General features: G+C 48.3%; 1 protein-coding gene across 1 annotated transcript in view; it reads right to left on the bottom strand.

Moving 5' to 3' along the window:
• FBXW4 (F-box and WD repeat domain containing 4) overlaps positions 1 to 14,675 on the bottom strand; it is a 72,009-nt gene that overhangs the window by 14,893 nt on the left and 42,441 nt on the right. Inside the window, exon 6 of the mRNA XM_074159022.1 lies at positions 5,015 to 5,080. Coding sequence (XP_074015123.1) covers positions 5,015 to 5,080 — 66 coding nt within the window. The remainder of the gene's footprint in view (positions 1 to 5,014; positions 5,081 to 14,675) is intronic.

The following is a 14,675-nucleotide window of genomic DNA, read 5'->3' as shown; positions in this document are numbered from 1 at the left end:
CAATGGGTCTAAAGAGCCACCAACGTGGATGCAGATCAATATGCACCAAAATTTGAAAGGCAGCAACTAATTCTTGCCCACCCCACTGCACAGACAGATGTAACCTAGCAAGGCTCCCATGGAAGCACATACCAGAGATGAAGCAGCAGCCAAGTTAGCAAACTTCAGCCAGCTGCTTATGATGGTAGCGCTCACGCTGACTCTTGGAGAGAAAAGAGTGCAATGAAATAACACTAGAGACAAATACAGGTTACTAACCTGCTCAGCAGCTGTCTGGCTACCCTGAAAGGCTCCTCCCCACCCCTCTGCTGAGGCCACCAGCCACGCACCTGAGTCTCCCTTCTCCTCCACTCCCAAGCCACTCTCATGAATCCTCTACCTCCCACTTACCCAAAACTTGCAGACATCAAAGGCACCTGCCTTGAACACCTGAAGAGCAGGGGGGCCTGACGGTCAAGAAATGCAGCTCTCTATCTTCCCCTTCCATGCACTCTATATTTTTTTTTTCCCCTCCATCCCTTTGAAAAAGGTGGCAGAGATAAATGGAGAACAAAGAAACAAGAAAAAGCCACAGCTTTGGCCCACACCCTGCCTATTACTTAAGGGGGAAGGAACTCTTCCGAAAGAGGAGGAAAAAAAACGTGCTCAGACACAATGGCTCAAAAGGCCAGGCAGCAAACCCGGCCACTTTGTACTGCTAACAAGGGAAACCTAATTACAGGAAGAGGGCAAAGAGGGACAGATAAAAGGGATACAAAATTTCAACATCTGTTGCCATAAAGGGATAAGAAGTGGGGAAACGCAAAGTGTCAGTTTGGTGTCAGTGACGGCGTAAAGCCACTTTCAAAGAGCTCAGGAGAGGGAGAAAAACCGAACAAGAAATTAGAGGGTTCTTAAAAAAACAAAAAACCAACAAAAACCCACAGACACACACAAAAAAAAAAATCACTCTGCCAAAAATGCTCTCAAAAGGGGGAAGGAGATGGACAAAGACTGGGTATTTAAAAGGCAGAGGATCTGGGGTGGCTCACAGGGCACAGCTAACTGGCTCAGTTTTCACAACAGCTCTCGTGCCCTGTGACTGTCATGTTGTGTCACAGGAAAGGACAAGGTAGGATTCCACATTCAAAGTGTCTGCAGCGTGAGGACCGCTATGCCAGACACATCACTGCTCCATTTCAAACATGAGGCTTTGCAGAATAGCTCCAAGAATTGCTGCAAAGCAACCTCTGGAGTATAGTACTTTATGGAGAAGCATCCCCAAGGCAGGGGCATTTGTCTCCTAAAGACAAGCAGACCATCACCATAGGCTGGAAAGCAACAGTTCTCCACAAGCCAACAACAAATGCTGGCCTTGGAGCTGTTCCCAGTGGTGCATCACCCTTGAGTTTAAACTCCCAAAGGAGACAGAAGGTGGGAAGAGAAAGAGAGAGGAACAGGATTTGAAGAAAGTTTCTTTTTCTCTTGCTTGCCATTAACTGGCTGTTCTTCTGAGCCACACACTGGCACTAGCAGATGGGACAGGAAGGCCTGAGAAGTGACAGGCAAAAGGGAGCAGAGGTACCTCACCTGCAAGAGGGGCAGCTGCCATCATATGCCTCACTGGCACAGAGGGGCAAGGGGACTTGCAAGAGGCCAGGGAGCCAGCAAAGCCTGATACTTGATGCAAGGACACAGGGCAGTATCCAGTGGTCCATACTGCCAATCGTCTCCTTTCCTGTGCAGGTCTCTAATCACCCAAGTTATTCACAGCCCCCCTCCACACACACACCCCTCGACCCTGAGCGGCAATAAGTGCACAGCAACTTCCCCACATCTAAAAGCAATCAGATGGCACAATGTAGCATCTGTGGGACGAGGTATGTCCTCCAGAGGTGCAGCTAGCCAGCTTCAAAAGCGTAACTACAAAAAAAAAAAAATCCTCCTTCATTACAGGAGAAAGGGCCAGGTGTAGCAGCAGCTGGAATTTCAGCCATCAGAGACAGTGTCTTGGCATTACGCGGTCATTCCCCTGCTTTAGGCTCCCCCCTGACAATTGCTTGTTGCTGCCTGTTGCGGCTTTGATCCAATGCCATCATCTCAGCAGAGTCAGAAATGAAAGACAGTTGTGGGGGTGGGACGCAGCAAGAGGCGTTTCTTTTCCCCCACTAAAAATTTCCTCGCCATCAAACCCAACCAAACCCTTTTCAAAGCCCAGAACATATTTCCAGGTGAAGACATTATCCCTTTCCTCTCGGAGGGATGAGAATGGCTGCCCCAGGGTCAGGGAACAGGGAAGGTCATAAATAGGAAAACATACCATGACCAACAGCTACAAGCACCAGCAAGGACTTATCTGGCCTGGAACTAAGAAGATCAGTACACAAAAGGTTATTTAAGCTTTAAATCCTTTTGTAGCATGTTCCAGCTCTCAGCTGTTGGGGAAAAAGGACCACCTACCCCAAGGGAAGAGAATGCCACAGAAACTGCTGCAACGTTACTTACACATAGCCCTACACAGGAAAAAAAAAACCCAGCTCACTGAACTAGGTGGTTTTGGACAGCACTAAACATCTCAGTGGTGCTAACGATCCTACATTTTTCAAGAATATGTCTTAAGCACGGCTCTACCCTGCTTCATTTTTTTGACAGAGAAGTTGCCTGGATTCTGCTCTTAGAGATAATGTCCTTGCCACATTCAGCATCCGCAGGTCAGACTCTGGCCCTTTGTGGCCACGAGGAAGAAGTAACCAGCAAACTCAGGGGGGCTGGCTCTGTCTGCCAGATGTTATTAGGTCACACCGGGCACAGGAGGAGCTTTTCAGTCCTGGGTAGCTCTAAGATTTTAAGCTTCCATGCCACGCTCCCACTTCTGGAGTCTGACCAGGGAGACAACACGCACAAGCCTCAAAGGACGAAATAGCGACTGCTGAAGCCTTTGAAAATTAATCCAAAGCTCTGCTGGGAAGAAGAACAGTTTATGGAGAAGTCAAGACCTGGAAGAACAGCTCTGTACTCCCTCGCTATGAAAGATCACATCAAGCTTCACATGCGAGTCTCCTGGCTGTGCTCCCTACTCAGTCTCCTGCCCTGCACGTGCTGATGAGACTCTCAGCTCACACGCAGGTCCCCGGAGAGGAAAAGACCCAGTGGCACAGTGCATTCCAGCTGTGACAGGTGAAGAGGGAAGAATAAGTTTGACACTCCAGCCATTGCAACAGAGGCCCAGTGGCCTAGGTTGCCTCAGCTTTTTTATTTGCCTGTCACTCAGGCTTTGACGTTATTGAAAGATCAAACTCCGTTGTGCCTGTTCATTACCTTAATCCTATTTTCTACACAGCTTTATTATCTCTTCAGGCTTCCTTGGGAAAGGCTGTCAGAGAGGCTGGGGCAGGGGGGAGAGGGTTGCCTATCTCCTCATTCCTGTCAGATGCCTCTATTCAAGAGCAGCCAGAAGACTTGATGGGCAGGGGTATCACAGCACAGCCTACACCCTTCTGGGGTATTCCAAAGGCACCATTGGACTAGGTGACCAAGAAACACACACCGTAGCTGAATCTTGGAATCACAGAATTGTCAGAGTTGGAAGGGACCTCTAGAGATCCTCTAGTCCAACTCCCCTGCTAAAGCAGGGTTGCCCAGAGCACATCACTCAGGGCTGCATCCAGGTGGGTCTTGAAAATCTCCAGAGAAGGGGACTCCACACCCTCCCTGGGCAGCCTGTTCCAGGGCTCTGGCACCCTCACCAGAAAGAAGTTCTTCCTCCTATTTGAATGGAACTTCCCATGTTCCAGCTTGTGCCCATTGCCCCTTGTCCTCTCACTGGGAACCACTGGAAAGAGTCTGGCTCCATCCTCCTTCAACCCACCCTTTAGATACTTGGAAGCATTAATAAGGTCTCCCCTCAGCCTTCTCTTCTCCAGGCTAATGCACTGGCGCTGTCTTTCCTGCTCCAGATTGCCCTTTGTGTTATGCATTCTTTGCAAAGTCTTTACTTTTGTTACTTCAGAGAAAAACAGGTTTATATTTGTATTTGTCTGAGTCAACTGCATCTGTTTAAACTATAGATTGGAAGGCAATTGGCCTCAGACCAGTCCTGCATCCACACCAATCTTCCCCTATACCTCCTTTCACCAAATGCAGCTCTGCTGACACCCCTCAGGCCCCTTCTGCCATTGTCCCCCTTCCTCCCCGCCCCAGAGCCCACCAGCTCACCTCAATCCTGATGGCACTCCCTTAATAACCCACGCTGTGCCACTCCTACTCAGAGCATACCAGTCCCGGAAAGCTGAGCTGGCGTTCAATAATCCTACCAAATATTTGCTATCTGTCCATCACTACACAAAGACCCCCAGGCTGAGAGTTTCAAATTTGTCAGTAGTTGAGTCTCGCATCAGAATTTGAGCCCAACATTTCCCCACTTGCTATGGTCAGCACCTTCACCAAACAGGAACTACTCAATGGCCCCAAATCAGAGGCCACAGCAATTAACCTCCTCAATGCTTATTAAGACAGAGGGAAGACAACATGCTTAAGTCAATTCCCTAGATAACCTCTTGCCACCCCTCATCTCCCTGAGCTACCAGAAACACCAACCAAGACAAGATGACTGTAGAGCCCGCATTTGCCTCTGGCTTCTGAGCACCACAGACAAATGGGTGAATGGGAGGAGGCACATCACCTTCCTCATCCTTCTGGCTCAGGTTGAAGCATCAAGTGAGATAGATGAAAAGGAAGGTGTAATGGGCATATTCTGACCGTACATGGGTAATGGGAAGAAGTCAGTATTGTTGCACCATCAACTGGAAAAGCTGGGAAGAAAAGTCAAGCTGCTCCTTGCTGAAACAGAACCAGCCCCCACATACACTTTTCCACACCGTTTTTTTCCATCCCCCACTGTGTCCCACATCTCATGGTTAAATGTCCCTTGCCTACATGGACTAAAGGTACCATTTTATGGCATCTCCAGTATTGTATTTCTCATTTATTCACTTGTCTCATCAAGTCCCTCCCTGTAACCCAGAAGCTCACTAACCTCTCAAGGTCCCAGATTCTCAGAGGTGAGGTGTGTCCACAGCAGGCTGTTCCAGTCACAAATGAGCTGTTTAAAAAAACAAAAACAAACAAGCAAATAAAAAAGAACACTTACAAATCCTCACATTCTGAAGAAACAGTACATGAGCAAGACAGAGAACACAAACTACAAGACAGGCTCTGAATTGTGTTTCAAGACTGTTTCAGCGTGTTCCACCGCGTTTCACAAGGGGCAGGCAGCAGCAAAGGCAGAGGTGCTCCAGAGCTCTCAGTAGCTGAGCTTCCCAGATGCAGCAGGTCACAACAGCTGAAAACTGGCAGGACATAAAGATGTATTTGCAGATGCAATGGGAAAACCTAAAATAGGAGCAGCTGTAAATTGCAATGGCATTTTCCAAACAGTTAGCACAGTACTCAGCATGTTTCATATACAGTCGGTGCTGTAAAGCTGCAGAAAGACCCCAGGAAAAATTTCCTGTTACTTTATGTCTTGCTTTTGATTGCTGGCAACTTCTGAGTATGATCATGAATTGGCTGCAGCATCCCAGGCCTAACAAATCACAGAATAGAGTTCTCCAGTCCAGCCTGCTCAAAGCAGGATCAGGTTGCCCTCCCCAGTGCTCAAGCATTCTCTATTAGAGGCAACACAGCTCCCCCGCAGCAATATTTGGTTCAGTTCACACTCTCCAGCAGGGTCCATTCCAAAGTCCTCTCTGGCAATGCTATGTCCCTGCTGCACATGCTGGTTCCACAAGTCACCTGACAGCCACTGGCCTCAAACTAATTGATAAGACAGGAAAAAATCCTTAAAAATCAAGCACACGGGTGCCATGGCTCCCCACACCACACTGCTTATTTTGTGCCAGCTTCCTATCCGCAGTCCAAATAAGAGAAAGCAGCTCATACAAAGACTTTTAAGTAAGCTATAAATGACCTCTCAACAAAGCCACATTTACTACAGCTACTGAGAATAAAATGCCAAAACTATGTTTAAGTCATTGCAACAGGGACAGCACAAATGCAGGAAACGGAGCCTGCTTTAAATAAAAGCCAGCTCTAAGCTTTGCCTAAACATCTTTTGCAGCGTGACAGGGGGCTGGCAGCTGAAAGAGGAAAGCAAAATAAGGAAACAATGTCATGTCTGTAAAAAAAGCAGTTTTAAAATATTTCTTTGATCCTCTACAACATTCTTCTTTGGAAGCCAGAAGGTGTCCCAAAGCCTCTGCTGTACCAGGAAGGGATTCTTGCAGCGTCCTTGACTTCAGAGAAGCAGCACTGCTGGTGTTACAAGACACCCAACAGCAAAGTAGTGACCATGCACTCAGTCAAAGCCAGAGAAGAGGCATGTGGAAGCAGGGCCAGAACTCAGGACTCCTCCTGCTCCTAGCTCTGTGGTTTAGCCGAGCAATTGGTTTCTCCAAATCATAGAATCGTCTAGGTTAGAAGAGACCTTTGAGATCATCTAGTCCAACCATCAACCTCACTCTGATAAAAACCATCACTAAACCATGTCTCTAAGCACTATGGCAACACATCTTTTCAATCCCTCCAGGGATGGTGCCTCAACCCCTTCCCTGGGCAGCCCATTCCAAGGCTTAAGAACCTTTTCCGTGGAAAAACTGTTCCTAATCTCCAATCTGAACCTCCCCTGGTGCAACTTGAGGCCATTTCCTCTTGTCCTTTTGCCTGTGACTTGGGAGAAGAGACTGAAATCACAAGGCCAAAGCAGCACTGCCAATACGCTCTGCAAAAGAGGCAAGCAGATCACACCAAGCCATCTCAAAAAGCTACAGGAACCAAGGAAGAGCTACAGCTACCAAGGCACTCTATTTTTTTGCTGGCTTTATCCTCCTACCCAAATTCACATACCTGGAGGCATCCACAAGTTCCGTGACCCTTAGCTGCCCTTTAGGGACGGACAAGGCCTGCAGCACCAGAGCTAATTCAAAGCCTCTCCAACCAGGGTGTTTTACAACCCCAGATTCATTGGCAGTGAACAGGCAATAGACCCAGTGCACCTGTAGCACAGGGCTCTCTATGTAGATGCTGCAGGATACACACATTATTTGGGTCCAGAGAAGGGCAACGGAGCTGGTGAGGGCTCTGGAGAATAAGTCTGATGAGGAGAGGCTGAGGGAGCTGGGGGTGTTCAGCCTGGAGAAAAGGAGGCTGAGGGGAGACCTTCTCGCTCTCTACAACTCCCTGAAAGGAGGCTGTAGCCAGGGGGGGTCGGTCTCTGCTCCCAAGTAAAGAGTGATAGGACACAAGGAAATGACCTCAAGTTGCCCCAGGGGAGGTTCAGATTGGATTTCAGGAAAAATGTTTCCACTGAAAGGGTTCTTAAGCCTTGGAATGGGCTGCCCAGGGAAGGGGTTGAGGCACCATCCCTGGAGGGATTGAAAAGCCGGGTTGCCATAGTGCTTAGAGACATGGGTTAGTGATGGTTTTTATCAGAGTGAGGTTGATGGTTGGACTAGATGATCTGAAAGGTCCCTTCCACCCTAGACAATTCTATGATTCTCCATGGAAGTCTGTGACCAAAGCCTGAGAGTCTAAGGGAAAGCCAATTCCTATCACTGTGCAGCAGCCACGAGGACCAATTAAGAAAGCAGACCATTTCATATTTGGAGTTTGTGTTCAATACCTGTCTTCTCTCCACCATACTACAGGACAAGAGGGAACGTTTCCCTTTTGCCAATGTCTTCCATTTCAGAGGAAAACAAGCAAAAGCCACCCAGCTCCAACAGCTCACCGGTCAAACTCCATGTCTGGAAAGCAACGCTCTGGTCAGGGAGTCCCTCAGCTACAAAGCTAGGTGTTGGGTTCTGTCCCTCCCTCCCCAAACATAATCCATTAATAACTACTAAAGCCAATTACTGTGGTTAGAAACATAATAGCAGTCAGGGAGTCAGTCAAGCAGGCAATTGGGTGTTTAAGATTTTTCTTTTGGGGGACAAACTGACTCTGTCCCAGCAGAGAACGCCCTCGTATGGGAGACAGGCCCCTTTGTGCAGAAGGTATGCACAAGGCTTTGATGGTTGCCACAGGTCTAAATTAGCATGGAGGCACACCAACGGGGAGAAAAAGGTGGGAGGAACAGCAAGGTCTAATCCCCGCTCATGCTGTCAATTCTGGACTTCAGCTTTCCCTCCTCAGTCCTTACCCCCAACCCCACCAAAAAAAAAAAAAAAAAAAAAAAGGAAAAAGGAAAAAAGCATTAGATTAAGAGATTTCTCTCCAGCATCGCATACAGGCCCCAGGGCCACAAACAAGTCTCTTCTGGGTAAAGCTGACTCCATTCAGTCAACAGGAATTTTGTCTCATACTTCAGCAGGATCAGATTTGCAGGCCTTATCTTTACCAGGCTGGAGCCCATTAGCAAGCAAAGATAAGACTTCTCCCAGAAGAGCGGGGCACCTTCGCTGCCAGAATTAGAAAGCAGCATTCACAAGACATGCACAAGAAATGGTGCCAATGAGAAATTGTCGAAGCCTGGGAATGGACTGACCTGGAAGTCTGGATTCCATGGGGATGATACAGGGCCTCTCACCTTGAGTCTGGTCTGCAGGCAAACACCTTCATCCCCCAGGCCCCTCGTAACTGGGAACCTCGCACAAGGTGACAGTTTCACTCCAAGCAAAAGGGCAACACAAGTCAGCTTTGGTAGGTTTAAAACAACATGCAAATTGGAGCTGAGCACGTAAAGTTTGGCTCCAAAACTTCTGAAACATCGTTCAGCAGAACTGATGCCTTCTACCAGGCTTGCTTCTTTCAGTTAACCTTCAACAAGGCATTTTGTTTCAGGAAACACAGAGCACACACCAAAAACCTCTGACCTAGAGAGATGCAACCTCTTCACAACCGTTCTTGCCAGCTGCCTGAAAGAAACCGCTCAAGCTGAGTTACCAGCTTAGTGAGAGTGTCATTTATTTTGCCTACAATGCTTTGAGAAGTCAGAGAGACTGAGGAAAGACTAGATTGGGAAGAGGAGAGCACAAGACACCCCAATATATATTATTGCAGGGAGGACCCATCTCTCTGAAGTAGGTATGATACTCCTGATGTACACAGACATTGACCAGATGTATCTACATACTACATAAAAACTGCTGTGTCCAAGCTTCAGGTGGCCTTGGAGATGCAAAGTCCCTTCCCCATTAAGCCTTCCTCTGCTCTATGACTACAAGCTCCCTCCAAAAGGCTCCTCTAATGGGAAAAGGAGCACCATTGCAGGGCTTCCATAACAGGGCATGTTGTCTTCACAGGGATCCCCCAGGAGGACAAAACAAGCAAGCCAACATAGCATTGCCACCTCTGCCACGCCAGGAAGGCGAGGAATTTGCAGAGCATTGAGACACACATACTTCATACACAGCATGTTTTTGTTGTCCAAAACAAGGCATTTTCCAACTCATCTGATACTTTCAATTTCTCTTTCCCATTTGAAATGCCCTACTGACAAGGAAAAATTAATATAAATAGCCAAACAAACAAAAAAGAGAACTGCTTCTCCTGAAGCCAGACCTTCTCTAGGCTACAGGAGACCAATGCTGTTAAAGATTTTCCCCCCACACAAGAAGCTGGGCCAGGGGATGAGACATAACGCACATCCTGGCAGTGCTGTTGAAGAAACAGAACTTCATCTGACTGACTTGTGGCTGCTGAAGATCCCGTGGCATTTCTGGCAACAGCAGTAGTGCCCTGGCTACAGTCCAGCTACAATGACACCATCCCGGTTCCCGAGGTGCCAACTACCCAGTTTCACCCCACCTGTAGCATCCCTCTTTACTCCATCCTGGAGAAAACATTGTCAGATGTGGATGAATCAGAGCTGCACATCAGTCTTTTCGAAAAGATGCTTTTTGCCATGAGGCTTGGAAACGGTCTCAGCTCCAGAGATGCAAATCCCATTGTACGACACATACCTTCCTCACTTTCAACCCAACCTTCAGGGCAAGCACTGCCTGAGCTGGGACTCCCGCAATGAAGAATAACGGAAGGAACCTGGGTGAAACAGGCCCTTTCCAACCTCTTCTGTCTAAACTTGCCCCATGCCCCACACTTGTGCCCTTCCCCTGTACTGTAAACAGATTGCTTCTCAAGTCCTGTTCTGCTCTTTGGGGATTTCAAATCCAGAATCTGCTTGACACGTGCAAGAGCATGTTCCTTCCTCCTCACGCGCTCCCCCGCCCCCTGGAATGGGACGTCGTTGTTCCATTTTGGAGACTATTATATACGGAGACTCATCGGAGCGGGAAACAAAGAAGTTATTACTCGACAGAGCCCTGCAGCTGGGAATGTGGAAGGCGGGGGGGTGAGCAGGGGGAGCACCGAGGGAGACGGGATGGGGGGGCCGGTAGCAGCGTTATGGAAGTGATCAACAGAAAGGCCAGCTCAAAGATGGGAAACGTCCTTTTTAAGAAGTCTCAAGTGGGATGAGAAAAGGAGGAGAAGAGAAAGCGAGTCCAAAACGGAGAGCGGAGAGGAGAGAAAGCAGTTGGTGCCAACGGTGCGGCGGGTTAAACACACGGGTCTGTGGGTTTGTGTAGCCTTTGATTCAGCACTGACACGCTTTGGCAAGGGAGGCCACCGGAGCTGTCAAATCCTTCACCAACGTGCCCATCAATTGTATTCAGCTCTCCCCGACCCGCACTGGCATTTTAATTACTGTTGGGTAAACTAATTTGTACAAATGAAGGCAACTCTGCCTAATAGAATATGCAAGCTCTCTGACCTCTGACAGGCGATGACACAAGATACAAAGGAGGCAGAGGAAGGCTTTTTATCAGAGCCTTATTACTCTCTATTACTCCAATTAGTTAAGCTCCAGTGCTCCTAATTGGGGGAAAAAATTGCAATTAAATCAATTTTTGATGGGCTGAAAGTGGGTTACCGAACCGCCCTGCCTGTGAAACACTGATATTATAGCAGCAAAGGTCAAAGTCTTTGTCGGCACCTGTGGGGCCCCCACCTCCCCTCTCTAAGCCCCTCAGTGCCCCCCCAACACACACACGCAGCTCGCTAAGGCGAATCATTAGAACATGTCATGTCTTATCGCGGCCGCCACCATCCTGCTAACCTCATCAGTTGACATCATTATGGAAGGTAACTCCTCCGGCATGAATACAGTGCTAAGGTCACACAAACTTGCTGGAGCCCCCGCTAAAAAGCCCAGGAGGCTGGGGAGCAGATGCAACACTAACAACATTGTGAAGGGAAGAGGAGGGGGTCGGAAACTCGGCGCAGGGATTTTTCAGCATCTCCAGCATGAGACTCCTTCAACAGACCAGATACACACAAAGAGAGGGAGACTGAGATAGTGCGGGGGAAGCAGGTGCTCCTTCCCCAGGGGCATTTAATTTGCAGGAAGGAGAGGGGAAGAAAAAAAAAAAAAAGCATAGCATCACTTTAGCACTGTCTTCTCCATGAGAAAGCGGGCACCACAAACATGCAAGAAGTCCCACCTGCCTTTGATTCAGGCAATGTCGGACAAAGCCAGGATGGGGTGGTCACGCAGGGCTGGTGTTGCCCCTTCACTGCCCCAGACCGACCCCTTTAGTCCTACTTTGTGCCTCTTGCAGGATAAGCAGGGAACTGCACCGAGCACCTTCAGAAGATGAACCGAGCACCTTCAGAAGTCAGTCGGGACAGCTGGGTTATATGCTAACACCTGAGTAACCACAAACTGAACAAGAACCAGCAGGTAAGGCAGTTGCACCAGAAGTCCAGCCACTGTTAATGGGCCAAAACTGCAGCTTTCCAGAAGAGGGAACGTGGGGAGTGGAAGGCTATTTAGAAGACAAGATTGGAAAAGGTGAAGAAGCCAATGACACATGACATAACTGCCCAAAACCTGAAATAACAAGTGCAGGTTGCATTCAATTTACTACAGCTCTGCAATCTCCCTCTGGCTTTTGTCTCCAGACTAAATCTTTCCGTGTTCCTCAGTCTTCAAGAGCCTTCCCATCCTCCTAGTCCCATTTACCTCCTCCCACATGCTCCTCCCCCATCCTTGCTATGCAATGCTTCAGCTCCAGACCTTTACCTTGTGCAAGGTAAAGACAACAAGGTCCACCAAACTGATTTCAACGTTTTCTGTCTGTGCTGCTGGCTGCTGTCCTAGGCTCAAGGGCACACACACTGCACTTTCACAGAATCACAGAATGATATGGGGTTGGGAGGGACCTCTGGAGATCATCTAGTCCAACCCCCTGCCAAAGCAGGTCCTCCTAGAGCAGGTTACACAGGAATCTGTCCAGACGGGTTTTGAACGTCTCCAGAGACGGAGACTCCACCACCTCTCTGGGCAGCCTTGTTAAAGCCTGGGTTCAGGAGTCCACGGGCAGTCTCCTCAGGTCCCCTATTACTCCAGACTCAGCACCAAGAAGAGGTTATAGAGTGGTCTGGAGCCGAGCTTATACTTGGGCCCAACTGCTTGCATGCATGTAAAATAGCCTTGTATTTGGACTCAATAACGGGACTGAACTCACCTGAGCAAGGAGAGACCCACTGCAGCATAGCCTCATCTTTGTTCAGCAGTGAATAACATTGCCAAAGAGAACCAGCAGCCAGAGGCAAATGACCAGGCTTGTTCCACAAACAGACTGAGAAGCGCTGGCATGTTTGCTGCTGCTTCCTTGAGCCTTGTGTGCACGCCACAGAGTCCCTCAAGGCATCAGTCGGCTCAGGGTCGAACCGTGCTCCTGATATGCATCGTAAATTGCAGACAGAGAAGTTACAGAAGAGCTCTGCCACTCTCCACCAGGGACTCAGCAGAGAGAGAAAACAGAATGTGCAAAGAGGACGGCGTGAACGCCACAACATTTACAACCACTACTGCTCCAAGAGGAAATGCCACGCTCTAGCAAGGAGCACCAGTGACACAGGCACAGACAGACAGACTAATAACTCATTTGCATGCTGCCTCAAACCTCAAGTGGACCACTAGAAAGTGGTCCCCAGAAAGAAGGCATTTGCGTTTTATACTGAAGGGCACTGTAGAGATGCTGGGTTGAAACAGTGAAGTCTCACATTTGAGGCAGAACTCCAGTGCATTTGATAGAAGAAATGCTCACGTCACTGTCTCCCATGTCCTTTACCACGTGCCTCAGGGTAAAGGGAACGTCAGCTTCACCTCTCCAACCCTCTCCCTTGACCTCTAACTTCACCTCTTCCTCCAGACTTCTGAGACCCACAGGCTGGAGAACAGAGTCAGTCTTAATCTGGTCAAAGGTCCAATTCCCATCATGGTAGACGGATCACCCCTACTCTAGCAACTTGCTTAGCAGGTACCCAAGCCAGACACCTCCATCTTGCCTTCATTGCTTTGCAGTTTCATCCCATACTGTCTGCCCAAGTCATCCCATGACCTTGTTCACCAGCCCTTCACCAGCCCTGCAGCAGGTCAGTTTTGGGAAAACAGGCAGCCAGATACAGAACACAATCCCCATTTCTGAAGAAAAACTGAGCTCAATGACATTGAGACAGAGATTCCAGATAGGACAGGCACGTGCACACAGACCTCTTCAACACTGCAGCACTGAACAGGAAAATATCTTTGATTAGAAACTAGCGAGTCCACCCACAGAACAGTCCTGATGTTCCGTGGGCTGTCTGCATCTAAATATAACCCTCCTTTCCCCAACAGTCCACATGACACGTGCTTTTAGGAAGAAGAAAATGCCCAGGACAGGACCAGACTCAAATTAGCTCTATAACAGTTGACTGAGTGTCCAGAGTGTTCCCATACAAGAGGGGTATTCAAACAGTGCTTCTCACAGCGCTGCTGCCATTTTTCAGAACCTCAAACCGAATGGCCTTCGTGGCTGCACAAGCATTTCACTGAGTTGCTATCAGCCCTACTCCTTTACTAAAGGGAAAGGCTTGATAACCCACGTTTAAGGGTGTAAAACACTTACTTGTATGGTATGTCCAGCCCTTTTCATCATCCTTCCTCATTCCCCAGCCCCTGTGCTTGCCAGGCATGGAGCGGTTGTTCAGGACAGAAGTCCATGCACAAGAACTCCTGCATCCCTAGCTCTCTCCAAACCCAATTTAATCCCCAACTGATGCTCAAATTATTACTGTTATTACGGGGTGGGGGGGACACCAAAAGGACTCCTTAACCATAATAAAAATGTAATCCAGTATGTAACTCAGATACTGGTCTGAACAACACATACCAAACATCAAGAGGGCCAGACAGCCCATGCCAAAACCATTTTGCCTGTGCATGCTTCCCAGGCCTTCCCGTGAACAGAGCTCTCTTTGCAGGCACCCACTGGGGTAACAACTCGGAAGCCGAGTCATAAAGAAATATGACTCTGCTGAGAAACCACTTCAGAGTCTAAAAGCTGGGCTATGCAAGAGATATAGTTCTCTATTCCTACTACAGAAAGCTTTCTGGGGAGAAGTAGTAGGAAAAAGGAAAAAAAAAAAAAAAAAAAGGAGGAAGCCTAGAAACTTCCAGGTCTGTCCAAGACTGGAAGACTAAGTGGTTAAAGACCACTACAGTAGGGTTATTTCAGCTTCAGCTGATCAGTAACCAGAACAAAACCTCACAGGACATTTTTAATTCTCAGAAGCTATAACATTAGAAAAGCAAAGAAAGTCACTACTAAGGTTACATTTGAGTTTTAAGGTGGGTTTTTTTTGTTTTGTCT

The sequence above is a fragment of the Numenius arquata genome, chromosome 15, assembly GCF_964106895.1.
Source record: "Numenius arquata chromosome 15, bNumArq3.hap1.1, whole genome shotgun sequence".
NCBI lineage: Eukaryota > Metazoa > Chordata > Aves > Charadriiformes > Scolopacidae > Numenius > Numenius arquata.
The sequence above is the reverse complement of the archived record's forward strand: the minus strand, read 5'-3'. Positions and strand labels throughout refer to the sequence as shown.